Source organism: Oncorhynchus mykiss, chromosome 22, assembly GCF_057628025.1.
Source record: "Oncorhynchus mykiss isolate SJ-2025 chromosome 22, ASM5762802v1, whole genome shotgun sequence".
NCBI classification, from domain to species: Eukaryota; Metazoa; Chordata; class Actinopteri; order Salmoniformes; family Salmonidae; genus Oncorhynchus; species Oncorhynchus mykiss.
The window spans coordinates 37,694,367-37,719,385 of record NC_143043.1 but is presented as its reverse complement, the minus strand read 5'-3'; the positions used below and the strand labels follow the sequence as shown (position 1 = coordinate 37,719,385).

General features: G+C 41.7%; 1 protein-coding gene across 1 annotated transcript in view; it reads right to left on the bottom strand.

The window, feature by feature from the left end:
• LOC110501775 (titin) overlaps positions 1 to 25,019 on the bottom strand; it is a 175,594-nt gene that overhangs the window by 136,934 nt on the left and 13,641 nt on the right. The window contains exons 14-35 of the mRNA XM_090215073.1: positions 24,702 to 24,856; positions 24,275 to 24,502; positions 23,923 to 24,167; positions 23,557 to 23,825; positions 23,303 to 23,467; positions 21,402 to 21,570; positions 19,571 to 21,246; positions 19,143 to 19,415; positions 18,733 to 18,999; positions 18,345 to 18,617; positions 17,984 to 18,247; positions 17,639 to 17,899; positions 13,473 to 13,733; positions 13,092 to 13,355; positions 12,710 to 12,970; positions 12,343 to 12,603; positions 12,000 to 12,260; positions 11,764 to 11,905; positions 9,776 to 9,944; positions 9,450 to 9,681; positions 8,924 to 9,208; positions 7,687 to 7,737 (exon numbers count right to left, since the gene is read on the bottom strand). Of these exons, the coding sequence (XP_090071199.1) occupies positions 7,687 to 7,737; positions 8,924 to 9,208; positions 9,450 to 9,681; positions 9,776 to 9,944; positions 11,764 to 11,905; positions 12,000 to 12,260; positions 12,343 to 12,603; positions 12,710 to 12,970; positions 13,092 to 13,355; positions 13,473 to 13,733; positions 17,639 to 17,899; positions 17,984 to 18,247; positions 18,345 to 18,617; positions 18,733 to 18,999; positions 19,143 to 19,415; positions 19,571 to 21,246; positions 21,402 to 21,570; positions 23,303 to 23,467; positions 23,557 to 23,825; positions 23,923 to 24,167; positions 24,275 to 24,502; positions 24,702 to 24,856 (6,432 nt within the window). The remainder of the gene's footprint in view (positions 1 to 7,686; positions 7,738 to 8,923; positions 9,209 to 9,449; positions 9,682 to 9,775; positions 9,945 to 11,763; positions 11,906 to 11,999; positions 12,261 to 12,342; positions 12,604 to 12,709; positions 12,971 to 13,091; positions 13,356 to 13,472; positions 13,734 to 17,638; positions 17,900 to 17,983; positions 18,248 to 18,344; positions 18,618 to 18,732; positions 19,000 to 19,142; positions 19,416 to 19,570; positions 21,247 to 21,401; positions 21,571 to 23,302; positions 23,468 to 23,556; positions 23,826 to 23,922; positions 24,168 to 24,274; positions 24,503 to 24,701; positions 24,857 to 25,019) is intronic.

Sequence of the window (25,019 nt, the reverse complement as noted above, 5' to 3'; positions counted from 1 at the left end):
AGTCCTCCAAGGCCAAGGGCACGCTCTGAGAGGAAACGTCCTTCATCTAATCTAAATGCAGGGGGTGTTGTCTCAATGCCCTCATCATCGGGTGACCTCAAGAACTTAGCAGGAGAAAATAACCTCTCACTGGAGTCAGTGGATGGTCTTTTACGTTCAAGAGGAGAGAAGGCATACTCATTAGGGGTCATATAACCTGCCGGGGTTTCAGTTTCAGGAGTGTGGAAAGATTCTGGAGTTTTAGGGAGCTGCAAAATTTCATTTGAAGAATCTGGAGTATAGAACTGCTCGATTTCGGTTAATTCCTCACTAAATGTGCTACCACACTCTATGGACATTTCTGACTCTGGTGATAAGGGTCTGCCCCATTCAGTTGGTGGGTGGTAGTAGTCATAAACAGTACTGAAGATCACTACCTCCTCCTCAAGTGAGGTCACACCTGAAGCACCTTCACTGACAGCTGTACTTAGATCAGCACTTTCTGGTTTAGCCTCTGCTTGATGTTGTGAACCTTGTGCAGCAAGATAATCTGTACATCCATCTCCTTTGAGCTTGACGCTAACTGATTTTGAAACCCCTGAAGGCTCACCACTCTCAGCAACAGCATGTTCCTCATTTTCCTCTGCTGTTTCTTCACTAACAATTTCACTATGTGCCCAAGAAACACTGACAAATGTGCTATCCTTTGAGAGTTCAGATAGAGACAAGTTTTCATTAATATCAGTCATGTCATTGCCAACAGAAGACTGAGTGTCCAATCTATGAATTTCTGGAGTTGCAAATGAGCCAGATAATCTTTTTAGCTTTACAGACTCATCACAGACTGACGCTGAAACATCATCTGGGGTCTCCGACACTGGGATTTTTTCACAAAGACTGTCCTCTATCATATTTTGATCTATTACATGAGGTCCCATACTTTCTGTTGAATGGCTAGTCTTTACTGCTTTAACTGCCTCAGGTCTGACAGGCTTTGGTGACACCTGCACCTCTCTTATACTTGAGAGGGGAACACAGTGTTTTAAGTGACTGTGGGTGTCAATTATGTCAGCTTCCGCAACAGTTTCTCCAGAAATCATACAGATTTCATTGTCTTCCTCCAGAGTATGAGACATGGTCTGGACACACTCTGGGGCACATTTGGGGGAGACTGATTTCACTTTGGCAGAAATCTGTGCACCACCGAGTAACACAACCTCTGGCCCACTTTTGGCTGAAATTAGCTTTGCTCTCAGAATCTGTGTATCACTACCTTCTAATAACATAGTGTCTTGTTTGGACTGCAGTGGAGTTCCTTCCACAACATTAGTTGCCAATGACTTATCATCATGATCAAGATGGATTACAACTTCTGGGATATCCTCCTCAGGGAAATATGACTCTGTGGACTTTTTCACTTCATCAACAGAAGTGGTATCTAACAATTCAGGTGCCTCTGACAATGCAGGTGCCTCAAATGCCTGCTTAATTTGTGACACTTTGACTAGCACAGCAGATGATTGCAGACCACACCCAGTAATAGTAGGTGCCTCTTTTGAAACACTTTGTTTTGGTTTAGATACGTTTGAAACATACTCTTCAGGGCTGTGGGAACCTATAGAGTTGTCCAGCTCATGCATTAATGCCTGATCAGTAATATCACTAGTATGGCTAAGAGGGGAATGCCTCAAATCTTTAGAAACTCTGGATAGTATATACTGTTTGCTCTCACTTGCCATGTCTGCTTCTGATCTAGATAATTTTGAAACATTATCCTTAGGGTTGTGGGAACCTACAGATTTGTCCAAAGTCTGCATCAATGTCGGGTCAGAAATATGCCCAGTATCACTCAGAGGGGACTGCTTCAAATCTTCACAATTTCCAGATAGTATATGTTGTTCCCCTTCACCAGCCATGGTTGCTTCTACCTCAGAAGATCTAGCAATAGCCACAGGAGATTGGAAGGACACATCAGATCTGATTTCAACCTTTCCGGTTTGGCCTTCTGAAGAACGTATCTTCTCAGATTCACTGACTACCTGCGCGGCATCATAGCAGAATGTGAATTTGTGTTTCATAGGATGGGAACTGCCATCGTCCTCAGACATCTCTGCTTCTTTTCCAATCATTTCGAATGGAACTGGTGTTGGAGCAGTGATCCTGATCTCGACAGGAGAACAATAATATTGTGAAGTGTCTGAAGCACGAGGTCTGTGCAAGTCAGCCTGTGGCACCTGTAGTAAAGATTTCTCATCCATTTCAACACCATTGTACGATTCAAGTTCATCGTCAATCATTTGGTCAAGATCTTCTTCACTCATTTCATACTCTGTTGTCACTTTCACTTTATACGAAGACACTGGCGATGGAAATTTTCTTAATTGCTTACTTTCAGTAACTTCTAGTGTAGCAGAGGAGGTTGACTTTCCGAATGTATTAGTTATAACACAACTAAATGTCCCTTCATGGTATATAGTGGGATAGTAGATGGTTAGCGTGGTTTCATTCAATTTGGTGAGAACATCAAAGTCTGGGTTTTGACCGATTGGTTGGTCATCTTTGAGCCAAGTGACAATTGGTTGAGGGTCACCCCGAAAACAACATTTAAAGTCTGTCATCTCTCCCCTCTTTACTTTCAAGGATGAGATTTCTCTCACAAAGATAGGTACAGAAGTTTTTGGTGAAGTCTTAACTTCGTTTGTCCCCTGAGGCATGTCCATTTGGTGAAGGTTTTCTTTTGAGCTGGATTGTTTGCCATCTTCTTTCCTCTCTGCAGTCCCCCCCATAGCCACTTTGTCATTGTGTCTCAAGTCAGATTCACAATTAGAAGGCCCTTCTGCACCAACTTCAGCTTGAGAGCCATGCTGACCAATGTGAAGTTCTCTCGAAGGTGAACAGCATCTACCAAGTGAGGCTTCTCTACCAGGTTCTTTCACAGGTGATTGACCTCTGTCATGTGAGCGTTCTCTGCCAGGGGAGGGCTCTCTACCAGGTGAGGTTTCTCTAACTGATGAGGACCCTCTCACAGGTGAGTGAGACCCAAATGACATTTGATGAAACGTCTTGATATGATGAGAAACAGGTTCATAAGAAGGACCTTCATTGGCATCATCTCCACTGACATCAGTTCTCCTACGATGGTGTTGTGAAAGTTCAGCCATAGCCCAATCCTCTTGAGAGACATTCTCACCAATCTGATGTTGTCTCATAGGTGAAGATTCTTTCACATGAGAGTGCTCTTTCACATGCGAGGACCCAAGAGACATTGTACGAGACTTCTCATTCTGATGAGAGACTGGTTCAAAAGAGGAACTTTCATACTGACCAATGTGATGCTGTCTCATAAGTGAGGGTTCTTTCACAGGTGAGCGTTCTTTCACAGGTTCATTAGAGGAACCTTCCTGAGGTCCACTGACATCGCTTTTCTTTGAGTGTTGTGAATGTTCAGCCAAAGCCCAGTTGGACTCTAATTCAACAGCTTCTTCTTGTTCGGTGAGAACGTCTTCTTGCCATTTTAAGATGCGCTGAGCCAAAGCTTCCTCTTCGCTCACAAAATACTCACTTTCTGTTGCCTGCAGCCTTGTTTCATCTACAACGGTTTGTGGAGGAGGGGGCCATTGGAAACTTTCATCTCTGAAATCATGATGGACATCCTTACTCAGGGACTTTTCCTTTGCCGTCCTTTCTGGCGAAGATCTTCTTCTTTCATCTCTGTAGTCATAAGGGGCATGCTCACTCAGAAACCTTTCCTTTGTTGTCTTTTCTGGAGAAGGCCTTCTTGAACCTTCATGGGCTCTAGCATCACGGAGAAGTATTTCCTTTGTTGTCTTTTCTGGATGAGACTTTCTTCCTACATCTCTGTATTCATGAGGGGTATCCTCAGTAAGAAACTTTTCATTCATTGTTTTTTCTGGTGAAGACCTGTCATATCTGTATTCAGGAGGGATATCATTCTCAGTAAGGACATGTTCCTTTACAGTCTTTTCTTGTGAGGACCTTCTCTCATCTCTGAAACCATGAGGAACATCCTCAGTCGGGAACTTTTCATAGTCTGTCTTTTCTGGGGAAGGCTTTCTTCTTCTCGTTGAATCTGCCTCAGAGTGAGCGGTTGATCCAAGAGTAATGCCTTCAGCAGACATTTTTGACTCCGCCACTTTCCTAGCGATATATGGGGAGTACTCTGCACCAACCCAATCAGAATCCAAGTCAACAGCTATCTCCTGCTCAGTCAAGACGTCTTGCTGCCATTTAATGATTCGATGTCCCAGAGCCTCTTCCTCACTCCCAAACATTTCACTTTTGTGGGTCTTTTCCCGGGATAAAAGACACTGCTCTTCTTGTGTTTGCTTCTCACTGGCACGCCTTTCTCTTGGGGAACGGGACAAATTCTCTACAGGTTCACTCTTCAATCCATAAATATGTTCCTGGGATAGATGGTGCTCTTCCTCTGTTTTCTTCTCATTGGCACTCCTCTCTTTTGATTGGGAAAGTGAAACAATCTGGAAAGGGGCAATATTTTCCAGGGATAAACTGACCTTTTTCAGGGATAAATGGTGCTCTTCCCATGTTACCTCACTACTTTCTGCAGGACTCTTTTTCTGAGAACTGGGCAAATGTTGGAAATTTAATGCCTCAGTTTCTGTTGCAGATTTTCTATCTACCTCCTCACCATACATATTGACATGCCTCTCTTTTGGGGAATGGGACAAATTCAATTCATTATTTTTTTCTCGTGATACAGTGTTCTCTTCTCCTGTTTTCTTCTCACTGGCACTCTCCTCTTTGGTTTGGGAAAGGGACAAATTCTGTTCAGTTCCACTCTTCACTCCATACACATTTTCCAGGGGTAAGCAGACCTTTACCAGGGATGGATGATGCTCTTCACAAGATTTCTCTTCAGTTTTTGTGTCTGTTTTTCTCTCTACCTCCTCACCATATAATATTTCAGATTGCGTGTATGACAAATCCCTTGCCTTTGAATGGTCGGTTTCATGCTTAAACTGTTCCTCTTGGTCCATCTGCATTCCTTTTTGCCCTTTTCTAATCCGCAAGGCTAAAGGTTTATCTTCACATTCACTCTCAATGTTCTCATACCGGTTTTCTGCAAAGCTGGGTTGTTTTTCAAATTGTTCTTCAGTGCTCTTCACAGTATCCTCTTGTGTATTAGTTGTCTTACTGGAAAATATTTCCTTCAGTGGTTTGTTTGTGCTTGTTCTGGAAAAATCATCCTTTTCAGCAATGTTTAGAGATCTCCTTGTTTCAGAACAAGCTAAGATAAAGGGCCCCTCCATCTTTGTCTTCAAGTCTTCAGACAACTTCTTATCTAAATAGTCCTCACCTTGATTTCCTATGTAGTGTGCACCTCGATTTTCTAAATCCTTACCTATCTTATGTTCGAATCCTAACTCATGTTGAGGTTCCCCTTGAGTAAGGACCATTTTATCCATATGTGTTTCAGAGACTCCTTCATCAAAGTATTTTTCATTTCCTGTCGCTTCTAGATCATCTTTTAACATTTGAATGGCCCTAGTTCGAGACTGAGGTTCAAATGAATGTCTCACGCGGGGCTGTGTTGACTCAGCACAATGTGTGGGAATTCTGTCATATCTACCATAGAATTCGGCAGACACTTTATCGTTTCTAACGTTTCTTTCAAAATGTCGAGCATGCTGCAAGTCTCCAGGTAAGGAGGCAGGATTCTTGACCCTTAATTGATCAACATAATCTACATAGCTGGTTTCACTCACGTTTGACTCCAAGTCAAACTCTGATGACAGCGTAGACATAGAGAGCCTCTTTTTTCGTTTGACTGCACTTTGTAACAGGCCAAGCTTGGCTTTTACCTCTTCGTGGAGGCTTTCTGTGTCACTGAATCTATCACTGCACCTGTCACTGAACTTGTCGCTGAATCTGCCAGTGTGTCTGTCACAGTAGATATCACTGTATCTGTCGTTAAACCTTTCAGACCTACTAACTCTTTCTCCACCAAATATAGAAGGTGGAGAGAGGGCCCGTTCAGATGCTGTTTCATTCAGATTAGTTTCTTTATCTTTCCCTCTTGTTGGTGATGAACTTCTGAAGTACAAGGTGTGAACCGGTGCATCCTTAGATCTAGATCTGCCGCTAGGTTTGAACTTTTGATCAAATGGAGACCCAACACATCTCAAGTTAACCCTGAATTTGCTCTCCTTTTTTTGATCAACCAACGAGTCTAGGCTTCCGTGAAGTCTAGTTGACCGTCTCATGTGGCTTAGATCATTGCCTTCTTGTTCTTCCCTCATTGACACCAGAAGTGATGATATGGACTCTGCAGACCCCTCTGTGTTAATAACCATTACTTTGTAACTGCCGGAGTCTTTGTCTTTTATACTATCAATGACTAAACTAGTTTCATGCATGTGCAAAGTGCTCTCTGTTCGTATTCTCCGACGGCTTTCTTTATGAATTTGTCTATTGTTATGAAACCATATTATGGTTGGGGTTGGGAAAGCTACCAATCTGCATCTAAACACAGCAGGTTCCCCCTCTAAAACATTCTGGAACTTCAGCTTTTTTTGAAAAGATGGCTTGATGGAAGAATTGTTGGCTTGATCCAAGTCTGAAAAGGCTCCGCGCATCTGCCCTCTGTTCATTCGAAACACAGTCCTTTTATTATAAAACAACTCTGAAAAATAAAATAAAAATTATTTCAATAAAATGGGTTAAAAAAAAGAACATTTTCAAATTGTTGAAATTAATATTAATGAAAATATTAAATTACATGCAGCAAGTCACAAAGCCATAAAAAACTATTTCACTCACCATATTTGTTCGAATAAACGCAAGACTGGATTCTTTTTTAAAGATTCTGACACGAAAATTGCTGGATGTTTTGTTCCTTCTTCTGTGGACATTTCTTCAGAACATAAATTTCTTAAAAAGCATAATTATTGCAAAATAAACTGATTTGTTTTTTTAAATACGCTTGCTTTTGCTTAACTTAGTGTGTGATTTAGCTAAATATTCCTTACCTGACTTGCAGAAAGATGAATAAACGCCCTTTCTAATCCTTTAAATGAGGGTAAATTATTCAAAAACAATTAATGAGAAACATGGCTCTCAAATTATACAAAAAAGTACAACTTGTAAGAGCAGCTCTACAATTGTATGAGAAGGCGTTTATTCGAACTAATATAGTTTACAGGTATAATCATGTTATTTAAAAAGCAAACAACAATTAATCACATACCACTTTCTGCAAGCCAGTCTAAGAAATATTTGCAGGAGGAAGGAGAGTTCCAGATGCAAGACATTTTAAGAAGCAATTAAAAGATGTAGCTATTTCCATATCTTTTAAAGGATAGTTTCCTCTGGTCTGTAAACTTTAAAAGATACACATCCTGTACCTTTTTGGGGAACCATTACAATACAGTATGAACCCTCGTGCTTAAAGGATAAGATTGATAGATATACCCACATTTTTTTTCTCTAAAACCAAGCCGTTTTCATCAGTGCCTGCTATACAATAACCAATAATATAATACAAGGACCTAACATTATGTGGACATTGAAGAATACATAAGATTAACATTTTCCATCAAAAACATGTTGCCTGCTTGCATGCAGTGTGAACATTCAGAAATCACTTATCAATATACTCAGATTCATGTCATTCAACTAAGGGATAGATAAAGTACATTTCAGTAATAAAGGGTAAATGAGTCTTACCTTTGACTTCTTGCTCAATGGTTGCTTCAATCTCTTCCTTCATATTGGTTACTGTAAAGGAAATGAAGAGTTGCTGTCAGCTAAGACAGTAATCTAAGATGATGATGGGTACCAATTCCCTTCCATTTTGGCTTCATTTCATCCTCTGTATGTGAGAGCCATATAGTTTTTTTAAATTAAAGAAAAAGATACTGTACTGATCCATCTATACATTTTGAGAATGCTCATTTCAAGGAGCAATATTGGACTTAATGCTTAGCTCAGATGTCATTTCCTCGAAGAGACATCCTGCTGGACAAAGGTTATGCTAACTAATTATTTCAAACTCTTTCACTGATTACAATCATATGACCATGTTTCCACTTTGATGGTACAAACAAAAAAAGCAGTTTGACAGTTGGATTCAACTCCAGATAGTATAGGCTACAACATGCACAGTCCACAGAGCTTTCGCTGAGAGGGATTTCACAACCAAGGACAGAAAGGAGTGAGAAAGGAATGACAGAAGGAGAATGTACTACCTACTCAAGCTGCAAGGAGAGCAAGAAGTGACAGAAGAATGAAGCATCTAGGTATTAGAACTAAAGAAGTGAATAACACATTTATGCTATTCTATTTTAAATTGTGAGGTATAAATTGTGAGGTTAGTAAACAGAAACATGGGAAAAATAGGGTTCTTTCAAGAAGAAGGAAGTCGTTTGGATAGTTTAATAAGAGGTGTTGGTTGGTGGTGTTAAATAACAAGTTAACTTCTTCTTTGGTTACTGCAAGGGCTGCTGTGCACACCGCCTCTCCAGCATTATTTGTTGCTTTGCAAGTGTATTGTCCAGCATGCTCAGAGAAAGCAGCAACTATAATTAGTGGTGTTTGTCATCTCATCAGAATGAAAAACAATATCTTTAGTAGGCTTAATTGGCTGCTGGTTATGATACCAGCTAATCTCTGGATTTGGCATGCTGGATACACAAGCATGAAACCTGGCCACTTCACCATGCTGAACCACGCAGCTTTCTATTGGGTGAATAAAAGTAGGGTAATATCCTCTGCGACTAAACAAACACATCATGGGAATCTTAGCCCTCTTCAAAATGTTGATACGATAACATAATCATATAAGGAATGCATTACATTTGTATGAATGGTGTACCTTTACAACTAGCTGACAACAAATGGTCTTCTGTTATGTCATAATTTCCCTTGACTTGGAGTTATTATCACACAAAAATGTAATGGTTACCTTCGACATTCAGTGCAGCTGAACTGGTGGCAACACCACCTTCATTCTTGACCTCACAATTGTAGACCCCCGCGTCCTCTGGGAACACTTCAATGAGCAGCAGACAGTGTTCATTCCCATCACGCAGGAACTTGCACTTGAAACCAGGGGAGAGAGCCTGGGAGTTCTTGTACCAGAACACCTGGGGCTGGGGGACGCCAGTCACTTCCACAGAGAAGCGAGCAGGTTTGCCGGACTCCACAGACAGGGGCTGCATGTGGTTAATGATCTGAGGTGGCTCGGGGACTAAATTAAAATGAAAACAATTATTACAAATAAATTGTATGAAGAAAGATGGAAGACTGAGGAATAAACCTTGGTCATCATCACTTTGATTCCAGCTGTTAAAAAATATCATGCTGTATCTATCCAGTCTATACTTGCTATGCTTCTTCTCTGGTTCTCTGGCACTGCTATGTCCTCTACAGGCAATGACATGTAACTGCACAGTTACTACGTTAAAGGTATATCATGAAGTTTGACTTACTATTGACATGAAGTGTCACCACCCTCCTGTTCCTGCCAGCGATGAAGGTGTATTCTCCTGCATCACTTCTACAGGTCTCAGTGATGGTCAGACGATGAAGCTTTCTAATGCATGCATAGCTGAACCTCTGCTCAACGGAAAACTGGAGCTCAATGCCGTTCCTCAGCCAGCGACCTTCAATGTCATCCTTATTGACTTCAAACTCGAACATTGTTCTTTGTTTCTCAACAACCTAGAAATTAATAATCATATCAATAATGTTTAAATGGATAAGAAAAAGGTTGTTTTTCTTTCTGTATATAAAAATGTGTGATATTTATATTCACCGTCATTTTGTTCTCAGCAGGTTCTGTAATGCAGACATCTTTGCCCTCCACGGTGAGATGAGCCTTTGACATGCTTGCACCAGCGATTACAGAGTACCCTCCGGCATCAGACATGCAGACGGACTGGATCATTAGACGGTGCAGGAATTCCTCAGTGGATACAGTGTATCTGTCAAGGCATTTAGAAATAAGAGTTAGGATACAAATTAATAGTTAAGATTCGATCGAAGCAATTGTACACCAGAGGGAGTGCTAAACTACTTTTTTAGCACGGCTGTGCTGCGGTGATAAGTTCGAGGCGGATTCAAGTACTGTGAATCAGCACAACCTCGTGTGTACAATTGCTTTTCTACAATAGGTTACCAATGAAATAAAAAACGTTATTTTAATAAATGTATTCATAGGCTACTATTTCATCCCTCAACATAAATATAGGCCTTGTCCTGACACATGGTGGTTGCTGTTTTGTTGCCAGATAATATTTTTGTTCTGTATCTGTGGACGTGACACAGTTGTTCGTTTTAAAAGTTATGTTGCCACACTGGTTGGCAATGTTATTATCCCTGGCTATTAGCCAACTATGGCTAACAGTCAGGGCAAACAGGGAAGCTAGAATAACAGCAAAGTAGCTGTATTTGCATTTCTTTAAGCTGTTTTGGATACATCCATAACAATGAGCTTATGATGCGCGATTTCACCTGGCATAGAAAATGTGCTGTCTCGTCAGGACACTGTTCAGAGGAGCTACCCAACTACACAGCTAAAGCAATCACATCAAACTGAAGCTGGTAAGTCAGCAAAATAGCTACATTTCATGTCGTTCGACCTGTTTCTCTATTGACATTTCTTTTTTAATCTTTTTTACTCCCTTTTTCTCCCCAATTTCGTGGTATCCAATTGTTTTTAGTAGCTACTATCTTGTCTCATCGCTACAACTCCCGTACGGGCTCGGGAGAGACGAAGGTTGAAAGTCATGCGTCCTCCGATACACGACCCAACCAAGCCGCACTGCTTCTTAACACAGCGCGCATCCAACCTGGAAGCCAGCCGCACCAATGTGTCGGAGGAAACACTGTGCACCTGGCAACCTTGGTTAGCTCACACTGCGCCCGGCCCGCCACAGGAGTCGCTGGTGTGCGATGAAACACGGATTTCCCTACCGGCCAACCCCTCCCTAACCCGGACGACGCTAGGCCAATTGTGCGTCGCCCCACGGACCTCCCGGTCGCGGCCGGATACGACAGAGCCTGGGCGCGAACCCAGTCTATTGACATTTCTTTGTATATATCCATAAAAAATTATGGCGATTCATGACTGGCTGAGAAAATATGTCTCTTCATTCTAATGGTTAGGTTGCCAGAGTGAAGTCTTGTAATTCTATATCTATAGACGCTACCCAGTCATTCGTTCTAAATGTTCTGTTGCCAAGGTGGCTGACAAATCCCTTGCTTGCTAGCTAGCCAACCAAGGCTAACACAGTCACGTCAAACCGTGCAGCTAGAATAACACCAAATTAGCTGCATTTAATTTGACCTGTTCTTCTATTGATATTTATTTGTATAGTATATCCATAAAAATTATGCTGATTCATGATTTCGACTGGCTGAGAAAAGATGTCAGTCTCCTCCGGACATGTTAATTGTCAATTGGAGAGCGGAGATCGAATGTCAATATTGAAACTATGTCGAGAGATAAACAGCAACGTTTGTACAACCCCCTGTAAAATATGCCTTTTAAAGGGGAGATCACGTTAATGAATTGTCTGGCTGACCTGATGAGGCTGTGGATGAGCAGGGATTTCTCAGATTAACAGAAAACAAGATTCCCATTTTTACGTCATAGGTTTACCCGTGCTAAACAGTTTTTTTAGTATGGTTTAGGACACGTCTCAACCAATCACAATGCCTGTTTTGTCCAACCCGTTGTAGAATATTATGATATCCATTACTATTTTTACCTGGTCTAATATTCCTGGTAATAAGACATACCTTTCGGAAATGTCCAGTTCCTGTCCATCTTTCATCCACGTCACCTGAGCATTAGGCTCAGAGATCTCACATTCAAAAGTGGCCCTCTTCTTCTCTGTGATCTTGATATCTTTGATATGTTTGGTGAATTCAATAATGCGAGCTAAAACACAAAGAGAGCACAGATATAAGACGTAAGTTTGTGAAATATCAAAGAAAACCTTGTTTTAGAAAATGTAAGAAAAAGAAGAACATACCATCAACATAAAGCTTTGCTGATGACGCAGCAGAACCAGCCACAAACTTGTACTCTGCACCATCACCAAAATGAACATTTCGGATGGTGAGAGAGTGAGTTAGGTGTTTGGTGCGGCTCTGACATCTGTCAGTGGAGCGAATCTCAACACCATTCTTCAGCCACTTGTAGGTGATGCCCTCATAGTTGACATTCACTTCAAATGTGATGGTGTCTTTCTCCTGTGCACTGAGATCTTTCAGCATGTTGGTGATCAAAATGGCTAAGGAAATAAGAAAAATGTTACGATCAATACTGACAAAATGATTGGGGATTACTTCCTTGATAATGAAGAGTGAATTTACCATTGATAGTCAAAGTGGCAGAGACTCTGTCATTTCCACAGACAAAGGTGTATTCTGCAGAGTCTTCACTGCCAGTGTTCATGATCTTGAGCTGGTGAAGTTTGCCCTGCACCACAATCCTGAACTTGTCACTCATTTCTATCTCCACTCCATTCTTCAGCCAGGTGGATGGGACATTGAAATGTGACACTTCGCATTCAAAAGTGGCCACCTGGGTCTCTGGGACTTCAATGTTCTTGATGGGTTTTGTGACACGCAGAGCTGGAAAAATCACATGAAATCAACATTTACGTAAAAGGTATCAATTGAGTATTCGTCGATCATATACCCAGTACTCTAGTCCATTCATCACAAACGCAATACCGACCTTCAACATGTAAAGATGCACTGCATTGCAGGTTTCCAACTACAGCAGTGTACTCTCCATGGCTGTTAGTCTTCACATTCTGGATGATCAGCTTGTGAGCTTTTCTCTCAGACAGAATTTTGATGTTTTCACTTGGTTTAAGCTCGACGTTATTGAACATCCACTTTATAGGGATGTCATCATGAGACAGGCTCAGCTCAAAAGAGGCAGTGGCATCCAATAGTGATGTCACATCTTTAGGCTTCTTAACAATCTTAATTGCTGAAAAAAAGATTGACAAGAGTCAAAAACCTCAAAGGGTAAGTAGAAACATCTCAAGTATAGATACATTTGTATACTTGATTGTATACATCAATTTGTGACAGTTCATATTTTAACTTACTCTCAATGTTCAATTTTGCATTAGCAGATAGTTTTCCAAGTTTGAATCCATAAACTGATTCATCACGTGTGTCGCAGTTCTTGATCTTCAAGGTGTGGATCATGCCATCAATTGTGATTTCATATTTCTCACTAGGGTGGATCTCTACACCATTCTTAATCCATTGTGAGTCCTTCACATTCTTGTGGCTGAGCTCGAGACTGAACTCTGCCTCCTGTGTCTCAGTGACAGTTTGGTTCGTCAGGGTTTTCTTGACTTTCACAGCTATGAAATCAAACATAAACATTACATAACAGCAGGCATATAGTAATCCTATGATAGCCATATATTAATGCCAGTTGAAAACAAACAAAACATTTCTGCTCAAAAGGTAACACCTACACTCAACCCTCAGGGTGGCTGTTGTCTTGGAGTTTGCAACCTGGTAAGTGTATTCACCGATGTCCTGGGGTCTAGTTATGGTAATAACAAGACGTCTGACAGCTCCATTTTTCACATGTTTGACATTGTCACTGAAGTCCACAGGTTGTCCATCCTTCAGCCACTTGCCCTCAGCAGTTGGGTTGGCCACGTCACACTCCAGCTCAGCTGTCTGAGACTCAGCCACAGTCACGTCCTGGAGTGGTCTGTTTATGGCACCACCTGGGAACATGGAGACACGGTTTAGTTTTATATAACAGGCTAAAAGTGAAAGTAGTAGTGAAAGGTGGAGTTATAATCATTAACATAATGGAAATAAGGAATTTTTGATGTTTTTAGACTTGGTCCCTTTCAGGCTATTTTTGTAAACTCAGTGCAGTTTGCTGAATATTTTGTGCAGTTTGAACACTCCAAAGGAACTCAGACCCCTCAAAGAGCCCCTGAAGCAATCCGAACTGAGAACATCTCGAGAGGTTGTCTGAGTTTGGTTCACTTGAATTCCGCTGTCTGGTTCCCTTGAACACAAAGCTCCCCAGTTTAAAGCTAGGGGGCAGAATTTTCACTTTTGGATAAATAGCATGCCCAATTTCAACTTCCTGCTACTCATGCCAACAATATAAGATATGCATATTATTCATAGATTTGGATAGAAAACACTCTGAAGTTTCTAAAACTGTTTGAATCATGTCTGTGAGTATAACAGAACTTATGTAGCAGGCAAAACCCAGAGGACTAACTGTTCAGATGTTCACTATATTGTCTTTGCCATTGGATATTTAATAGGAACCTATTTTCAGTTCCTACCGCTTCCACACGATGTCGCCAGTCTTTGGAATGTGGTTGAGGTTATTCCTTTGTGCTATGAAGAAGTAGCTGGGGACACTTTTGTGAGTTGCGCAAGACGTGAAAAGCAGTGCTGGTTTCTTTTCGTTCCTATATTGAATACAGATTGCCCCGTTTACAATTTGATCGATTATTAACGTTTAAAAATACCTAACGTTGTATTACAAAAGTAGTTTGAAATATTTTGGCAAAGTTTATAGGCAACTTTTGAAATATTTTGTAGTGAGCTGTTTATTTCTGGATCAAACGCGCTTTATAAATGGACATTTTCGATATATATGGACGGAATTAATCGAACAAAAGGACCAATTGTGATGTTTGTGGGACATATTGGAGTGCAAAGGTAATGCATCTTTTCTATTTTATTTCAGCATTTTGTGTAGTGCCTGCTATGCTAGCTCCTTTGTTTACTGCTGGTGCAGATGGGTGCAGGCTATCAGATAATAGCTTCTTATGCTTTCGCCGAAAAGCATTTTTTAAATCTGACATGTTGGCTGGATTCACAATAAGTGTAACTTTAATTGAGTATCTTACATGTGTGATTTAATGAAAGTTTGAATTTTATAGCATTTTATTTGAATCTGGCGCTCTGCATTTCCCCCAGCAATTGGTCAGTTGAGACGCTAGCGTCTCCCCTATCCATAAGAGGTTATTAACTTGTCATTATTCCCGCACCACACACAGACTGCTGCAACACTGTTTCCCCTGCCATAAACACCACACAATAGACTACTGCAACACCGTTTCCCCTGCCATAACCCCTCACAATGGTGCCACAAAAGAGAGAAGATGATGATGCGCAGGTTCGCGGAAAAAACATGCTTTTTTTTGGTTGATATTAATTAGCGATTAATATCCATCCAATATGGCGTAGCAGTCAGACGTCTGTTTGTCTTGTCCTGTCCAATGTATATATATTTTTTTCTTCGTATATATACTGCTCAAAAAAATAAAGGGAACACTTAAACAACACAATGTAACTCCAAGTCAATCACACTTCTGTGAAATCAAACTGTCCACTTAGGAAGCAACACTGATTGACAATACATTTCACATGCTGTTGTGCAAATGGAATAGACAACAGGTGGAAATTATAGGCAATTAGCAAGACACCCCCAATAAAGGAGTGGTTCTGCAGGTGGTGACCACAGACCACTTCTTAGTTCCTATGCTTCCTAGCTGATGTTTTGGTCACTTTTGAGTGCTGGCGGTGCTTTCACTCTAGTGGTAGCATGAGACAGAGTCTACAACCCACACAAGTGGCTCAGGTAGTGCAGCTCATCCAGGATGGCACATCAATGTGAGCTGTGGCAAGAAGGTTTGCTGTGTCTGTCAGCGTAGTGTCCAGAGCATGGAGGCGCTACCAGGAGACAGGCCAGTACATCAGGAGACGTGGAGGAGGCCGTAGGAGGGCAACAACTCAGCAGCAGGACCGCTACCTCTGCCTTTGTGCAAGCAACAATACCTATTTAGCCAATTGGCCTGGACCCTTTTACTGCCGACACGGAGCCCCGCCGATCCATTACAACTGGTCTGTCGACGTAACCGTCCGAGGGGTTTTCAACAGGCTCTTCCGTTGCGACATCCCCCGAAGGCCCTTCTACTAGCCTGCTAGCCCCGGCCCGCTAGCTGTCTGAATTGCTGTGTCTCCAGCTCGCCTAGCTACTCACTGGACCCTATGAAAACTCAGCTAGATCACTTGGTTAGACTGTAAACTCTCCTTCCAGAGGAGCATCTCCAATCCAGAATTAAATCTAGAATCGGCTTCCTATTTCGCAACAAAGCCTCCTTCACTCATGCTGTAAAACATACCCTTGTAAAACTCACTGTCCTACCGATCCTTGACTTTGGCGATGTCATTTACAAAATAGCCTCCAACACTCTACTCAGCAAATTGGATGTAGTCTATCACAGTGCCATCCGTTTTGTCACCAAAGCCCCATATACTACCCACCACTGCGACCTGTATGCTCTCGTTGCCTGGCCCTCACTACATATTCATCGCCAAACCCACTGGCTCCAGGTCATCTATAAGTCTATGCTAGATAAAGCCCCGCCTTGTCTCAGCTCACTGGTCACCATAGCAACACCCACCCGTATATTTCACTGGTCACCCCCAAAGACAACACTTCCTTTGGCCGCCTTTCCTTCCAGTTCTCTGCAGCCAATGACTGGAACAAATTGCAAAAATCACTGAAGCTGGAGTCTTATATCTCCCTCTCTAACTTTAAGCATCAACTGTCAGAGCAGCTTACCGATCACTGTACATGTAAACCCAACTACCTCATCCCCATATTGTTACTTATCCTCTTGCTCTGTTGCACCCCAGTATCTCTACTTGCACATCATCATCTGCACATCTATCACTCCAGTGTTAATGCTAAATTGTAATTATTTCTTCTCCATGGCCTATTTATTGCCTTACCTCCCTAATCTTCTATATTTGCACACACTGTACATAGATTTTTCTATTGTGTTATTGACTGTATGTTTATTTATTCCATGTGTAACTCTGTGTTGTTGTTTTTGTCACACTGCTTTGCTTTATCTTGGCCAGGTCACAGTTGTAAATGAGAACTTGTTCTCAACTGGCCTACCTGGTTAAATAATGGTGAAAAAGAAAGAAAAGCGATTGTCAAGGATGCACAGAATTTCCTAAGTATGTGTGGTATTTTTAGTTAGGAATATTTGTTTGCAATATGTGACCTATAGGCTAAGAGAGCTTCATAAACTGTTTATTCGATTGTGGGGGTTGAATAGTGTGAGAAGACATCAACATATTTGTTGAGAATCACAACAGGGTACAAAATCAATTCTTCTTCTTAAAGGGTTAGTAGCTTACATTGGGTGTACAATTTTAAATCACAGCATTATTTCATCTGCATTTATTCTGCTGCTATTTATTATGTTATCAATAATATTTACATGGTAATAGTATCTATCTTCTGATTACAATTATGATGTCTTATTTTGTAACTAGTTATTTCGTAACTAAATGCAATATATTAGCTTCCAAAATGTATCTGGCTGTACGACAGCACATTCTGATGGAATGGCTTTTCCTGCACTTAGTAAAAACCTAGAGTGCATTGAAGGAATGTTGGCATGTTTTACTCCAGAGATCACTTTCAAGAGGACTGAGATTGGTTCTTTTAAAAATGACTATATGTGAAAACACCCTAATCGTTTCCATCTCAGCAGACAGCTTTGAGTCAGAGCAGTGGAAATCAATGGATCTTTTCAGAAGGAGTTTATGTACAATATCATGAAGACGTTAAACATACCTGACACAGTAATCTTTGCACTGGATGTTTGTTCACCAGCAGCGAATGTGTATTGCCCATCTTCATCCTTCATGATGTTAATGACAGTCAGGCTGTAATTCTTGCCCTTGGCCTCAATCTTGTGCTTTGGACCAGCTTTGAGTTCTTGTTTCTTGAATGTCCACACAGCGGCAATGCCAGGGTGGGAAACCTCAACTTTAAATGTTATATTCTGGGTCTCTGTGCAAACTTGATCCTCCATATGCTTCACGATATGAATTTCTGTAAAATAACAAAATAAGTTGAAAAGGGTCTGTATAAATGGGGTCTGAATGAACTTGCAACACACACAGTAAAAAAACATACTTTCAATAGTCAGTTTACAGCTAGAGTCAGCTTTGCCAACACATAGCTTGTAGGTTCCTTCATCAGTGGCAAAGGTCCTGTGGAACACCAGGTGCTGTTTGGATCCCTTTGCAAGCATCTGGATTCTCTCGCTGGGCATCACAAGCTTGTCATTGTGGAACCATTTCACAGAGGTAACATCAGCAGCAGAGATTTCAGTCTCAATAACAGCCTTGGTGCCCTCAACTGCGGTAACATCCGTGAGTGGGCTCAAAATTTCAACCGCTGTAAAAACAGGGAAAAAATATAATTAAAAAAATCTGGTGATTCACAATATAATTATACCAATATGAATATAGTCAAACTGATAAAAGTTGCTTACTTTGAATGTTCAACTTCCCAGAGGTTGCGATATCCTGAGTTGGGACAAAGAATGAGTATGTTGCAGCATCATCTCTGCTCACATTTTCAACAAGCAGCTTGTGGACCAGTTTGTCGATAACGATGTGGATGCGATCTGTAGCGGAGATTGCTTGGCCATTCTTCATCCATGTTCCCTCAACGTTTTCCTGAGAGAATCGCACTTCTAATTGAGCGATGTCACCCTCGCAGATTGTCAGGTCAGTGAGGGGTTGCATCAGTGTCACAGGGCGCACTGAAGGAACAGACATTGACATTGTTACGCTGTTCATCCCACCTTTTCAACAGTAATGGTTGTCTTGAGAATAAGAGAAGAAGCTAACCACTCTAATAACAAAGTCACAACTCACGTTTCATCTTCAGGGAGGCACTGGTCTGCATATCGTACATTTTGAAAGTATATTTTCCCTGATCTTCTTTCTTGATGTCTTTGACAGACAAGGTATGGCGTCCACGACAGGAGGAGGTAACATATTTGCTGCTGGGCGTGATTTCCTTGTCATTGAAGTACCATGTACCTTCAGCATCATCTCGAGACAATTCTACCTCAAACTCCCCAGAGTAGGTCTCAGGCACTTCAATGTTCTCCAGCCTCTTCACGATTGACAGTGAAGCACCTGCACGATAGGAACATTTTAAGTTAAACAGTTTCAGAGTTACTGTTCTATAATTAACGTATTCCAACGTCCCTATTTTCACAGTTGAAAATAACTGTTGAAGTCCGTGAAAGTGATATAGTATAGTAAGAAAAACTGCCAACCTTCCACATTGAGTCTGGCAGTGGTCCTGATGTGGTCATCTTCAACAACAGCACAACTGTATTCTGCATCGTCCTTCATGTTGATGGTCAGTACAGAAAGGAAATGAACCTTTCTGTCTGAGTGCATCCTGTATTTGTCTCCAGAGAAAATCTCTGCATTGTTCTTCAGCCATTTGACTTTGACAAAAGGCTCACTGGTCTCACACTCAAAGGTCACCATGGTGTCTTTCTCTTTAGCTTCCACATCCTCTAGTTGTTGAGCAAAGGTAATAACTGTCGTGGTTAAAGTGAAACAAAGGAAATACACATTTAATATGATTTTTTAAGGTAAACAGAACAGTTTTCTATGTTTCTTTATGCAAAATTACATACAACTTTTAACTATTTGTAGAATACAAGCTTCATATGCATTGAAATAGATAATTTACCTTGCACCAGCAGGAATGCCTGGCTTGAAGCCTCTCCAGCAATGTTTATGGCTTTGACCATGATGCTAGCAGAGTCTTCTGCTGTGACATCTCTGACCACTAATTCACATACGTGGTCTTCAGGCCAGAACCAGTAAATACGATCTGTCTTCTCCAGTATGATTCCATTCTTGAACCACTGGCACTCAGGTTCCGGTTTGCCAACAACTCTGACTCTGAAGCGAACTTCCTCGGTCTGAGACACGGTCTGGCTTGCAATGCGTTCCAAGATCTTTGGAGCTTCCATGCTGGGAGAGAGCTGTACTTTCTCTGGTTTGATTGTGGGGATGGTGAGTTTTCCCTCCTCCAAGTCTTTCTTGTTCTTAGCCTCAGACAACAGTTTCTGATGGTGAAGCAGTTCTTCCTTCCTCTTCCTAAGCATGTCCTCATAGGACTCATCCTTTCTTCTGGACTTGAGCTCCAAAGCAGTGATGGCTTCATAATAACCTTCCTCTGTCCTGCGCTTAAATTTACTCTTCAACTCGTCTGTCTCCTCTGTGGACTTCTCATGGATGACTCTTTCAGTCTTCCTCAGTTTGACAACTTCCTTTGGCTGGGCATCAGCAGGTCTGTCAACCTTCACAACTTCAAAGCTAATTCTTCCATGTTCAGTAGTGTCATGTGCCTTTGGTTCAGGAATGCGACGGAGAACAGATCTGAAGTCCTCTTTCTGTGTGATCTCTATCTTCACCAGATGCTCAGCTGTGCCCTCAGGGTTCTCTGCTACCACTTTGACATATCCTGCATCATATAACTTGATATCGATAATCTCAAGATAGTAAATGCCATCATAGCGAAGTCTCATTCTCTTGCTCTTGCGAATGAGCTGCTCATTGAGGTACCAGTTGACCTTAGGTGTAGGATAACCAATCACTCTGCAACGGAATCTTGCAATGTCACCTTCCAACACTCTTGCTGGCTCGGGAAGAAGGACAATTTCAGGCTTTGACTTCTCTGAATACTCATCTGCAGTGACTCCAGAAGGACCTCCTTCGTGAGCCATGCGCTCCATCTCATCAATTCTGTATATTTCCCTCTTGCCCTCCTCAACAAGGCTCTTCTCATCCTTTACAATGAGTGTAGCTGAGGTCTGGTCAACTCCAAATTTGTTAGTGGCTCTGCAGGTGATAACACCACTGTCTCTGGCATAGGCAACTTCAAAGTCAAGACTACAGTAGCCAAATTCATTAACCATGCGCAATCTGTTAGCAGCTGCAAGGGGTTTGCCATCAAGTAACCACTCAACAACCATAGTGGGATCACCAATAGGGGTCAGTCTGCATTCAAAGTGGACAGCACCAGAATGCTTCAGCCTGACGGAAGTCAGCTTCTTCTTAAACTGCGGTTTCTGCTGCTTGACCTTGTCATATAGGTCAGCCTCCTCCCACTGCTCTTGGCCATAACGTAGATGCAGAGATTCCATCTCTGGAGCTGCAATTTCCTTGGCCTTGTAGGTTCCCTTGGTGATAATGAGTCTCCTCTCCGGTGCAGGTGCAGCAACATCCACTTCAATGTTGACCCTGCAGCGAGTGGTATCTCTTCCAGCTTTGTTAATGGCTGTGGCAGTGTACCAGGCACTATCAGAACTCACAGATTGTGGGATATAGAATTTGGCTTGTCCCTTGAGGCCCTCAATCCTACAACAGACATCATTGTTAGTAAATCAGTACAGCCTTGTAATATAAAGATAGTAACAATATACATGTCATAAGGACTGGAGAGGTATGTGGTGCACATGATGTATATCAAAGGCATGTGCACATTGAGATAGCAGGTGGGGCAAATCACATACTTAATATTTGGGTGCTTCTGTGGGGAGATGATGTCACTGTTTTTCAGCCAAACAATGTCAGGCAGGGGGTTTCCGATGGCTTTGACAGCCAACTCAACCAGAGTGCCTTTCTTGACACTGACGTTCTTCAGCTTCTCAATAAACTGGGGTCTGACCAGGTTCTCTTTGGCTGTACATGGAGAAACACACATGAGAACAATGCTATCATTCAACAATGGTTCAGTGCATTCGGAAATGATTCACACCCCTTGACTTTTTCTACATTTTGTTTTGTTTATTTTTTTTCTGATCAATCTACACAAATTATCCCATTATGACAAAGCAAAAACAGTTTTTTATAAATGTTTGCACATTTATAAAAAAAACTACAACTGAAATATCACATTTACATAAGTATTCAGAACATTTCCTCAGTACTTTGTTGAATCACCTTTGGCAGCGATTACAGCCTCAAGCTTTCTTAGGTATGACACTATAACCTTGGCAGACCTGCATTTGGATAGTTTCTCCCATTCATTTCTGCAGATCCTCTCAAGCTTTGTCAGGTTGGATGGGGAGTGACACTGCACACCTATTTTCAGGTCTCTGCAGAGATGTTCTATCGGGTTCAAGTTCGGGCTCTGGCTGGGCCACTCAAGGAAGCCACTCCTGCGTTGTCTTGGCTGTGTGCTTAGGGCCGTTGTCCTGTTGGAAGGTGAACCTTCACCCCAATCTGAGGTCCTGAGTACTCTGGAGCAAGTTTTCATCAAGGATCTCTCTGTACTTTGCTCTGTTTATCTTTCCCTCTATCCTGACTAGTCTCCCAGTCCCTGCAGCTGAAAAACATCCCCACAGCATGATGCTGTCACCACCATGCTTCACCGTAGGGATGGTGCCAGGTTTCCTCCAGACGTAACGCTTGGCATTCAGGCCAAAGAGTTCAATCTTGGTTACATCAGAACAGAGAATCTTGTTTCTCATGGTCTGAGAGTCTTTAGGTGTCTTTTGGCAAACTCCAAGTAGGCTGTCATGTGCCTTTTACTGAGGAGTGGCTTCTGTCTGGCCACTCTACCATAAAGGCCTGATTGGTGGAGTGGAGCAGAGATGGTTGTCCTTCTGGAAAATTCTCCCATCTTCATAGAGGAACTTTGGAGCCATGTCAGAGCGACTATCGAGTTTTTGGTAACGTCCCTGACCAAGGTCCTTCTCCACCGATTGCTCAGTTTGGCCGGGTGGCCAGCTCTAGGAAGAGTCTTGGTGGTTCCAAACTTCTTCCATTTGAGATTGATGGAGACTACTGTGTCCTTGGGGACCTTCAATGCTGCAGACATTTTTTGGTACCCTTCCCCAGATCTGTGCCTTGACACAATCCTGTCTCAGAGCTCTACAGACAAATCCTTGGTCTTTGCTATGACATGCACTGTCAACTGTGGGACTTTATATAAAAAGGCGTGTCTTTCCAAATCATGTCCAATGAGTTGAATTTACCACAGGTGGACTCCAGTAAAGTTGTAGAAACATCTCAAGGATGTCTCACAGCAAAATGTCTGAATACTTAACATTTTTTTTATAAATTTACAATAAATTCTAAAAACCTGTTTTCGCTTTGTCATTATGGGGTATTGTGTGTAAATTGATGAGGAAAATGTCTTATTTATTCGATTTTAGAATAAGGCTGTAATGTAAGAGAATGTGGAAAAAGTCAAGGGATCTGAATTCTTTCCGAATGCACTGTATATGACAGGGCTTTTCAATTCTGCCCCTGGAGGGCTGCAAGGAGAGGATGAAAAACAGAAGTGTTTCGACCCTCCAGGACCTACATTGAAAAGCCCTGGTTTATTATGTATCAATACAAACTGACAATTATTTTTTTTGCTTTAAAATGAGGAATGAGTATACCAGATACAATACAAAGATCTTACCATCAACTGTAAGTGTTATGGACACAGAGCTTTTCCCAGCTCTGTTTTGGGCAACTACCGTCCACTCTCCAGAGTCATGGGGCATGGCTGGAACCACAATCAGTGACTGAGTTCCATCTTCCTTCACCACTATCTTGTGGGTGTAATCATTGACAACTTGGTGTCCTGAAAATAACAAAGAAAGGAATAATAGTTTTAATATTTTTTTAATAAAACATATCCTAGACAATGTATCATGTTTTCACATCACTTACCATTGTGGAACCAGAAAGTGTCAGGCATGGGTCTACCAACTACTTTCAGGTCAAATCTGGCAGTCTGCCCTTCAGCACACTTGAATGACTGTGGCTTCAAGACAAACACAGGCTTGTACAGTCTATCCAGCTGACTCTCATCAGTGTCATCAAGCCTGCTTGCAGGAGAGCGGGCAGGAGAGCGGCTTGTAGAGCGTCCGGGAGAACGCCCGGGAGAGCAGCTTGTAGAGCGTCCGGGAGAACGACTCAGAGATCTTGGGGACTGAGACCTGAGCAAATAAATACCAAAATCAGTGATACTTGGCATGTTTTTATGATGTTAAAAAAATATATTTAATAAATTAAAATATTAAATAAAAATCTCACCTAATTCTCTGCATTGCCTGAGGTTCAGGTGTGTAACGCTGAGCTACTGCAACGGCAGTGGGCTCCACATACAGTTTCCCAGAGCTTACAGAATTTCCCTTCATGTTGCTGGCAAATGCTGTGTAAACACCTTCATCTTCCGGCAGCACCACAGGAAGACGCAGGCTGGCTCTACCATCCTGAAGACTCTCCATCTGGTAACGGCCGCCATGATGGATACGCTTGCCATCTTTGTACCATACGATCTTTTGAGAGACAAGAAAAACTTGTTGACTTTATAAAATATACAACATTTTAAATGAAGTGGAATGGACACTTTGTTTCAAATAAAAATACATGGTTTCTTTACTACCTTGGGTAGTGGAGTTCCTGCCATTTTGCAGTGGAAAGTAACACCCATTCCTTCCATGATGCTGTAGTTTTTAACTGGAGTGGCAAAGGCTGACTGTACAGCCTCACGGTCTGCACAAGTCACCATCTCTTCCCGATCCTCAGTCACAATTTGTTGGTAGGTAATCTGCAGGATGCGGATCTCAATCTCGTGGATAATCCTCTCCTCAAATGAAGAAATCTGGAGTTCCTGTAAAAACACATTGGAATAAAGCATGTCTTGTCTCAAAACAAGTGGCTGAGAACAAATCAAATACGATAACGTCACAATGATAGCGCACTGCTAGCCTGGGTACCAGTCGATTTGTGCTAACATTCCACTCATTGTACTCCGTGTCAAACAGATTGGTACCCAGGTTAGAGTGTAGTTTTTTTATACATCCAAATACCTGAGTTCTAACAAAGCTTTGCATCTGTGCCATTCTCTGGATGTACTTCTGGTCGTCATATTCGCTCACAACAACAGGGGAAACATTCGCCTGCACCGTAGTCACTTCAGTATTATAGGTCATTTCATGTTTCTTTATGTATTCTTCATATTCCCCTGTAAACAAAATATACAATGTATAAACGAAAGTTAAGACAGGCCCAGATATAGTTGGTTTCACAGTCCCAGATATAGAAAATGAGTGTGTCCCAAATTGTACCCTATTCCCTATGTAAATGCACTACTTTTGACCAAGGACCATAGGGCTCTGGTCAAAAGT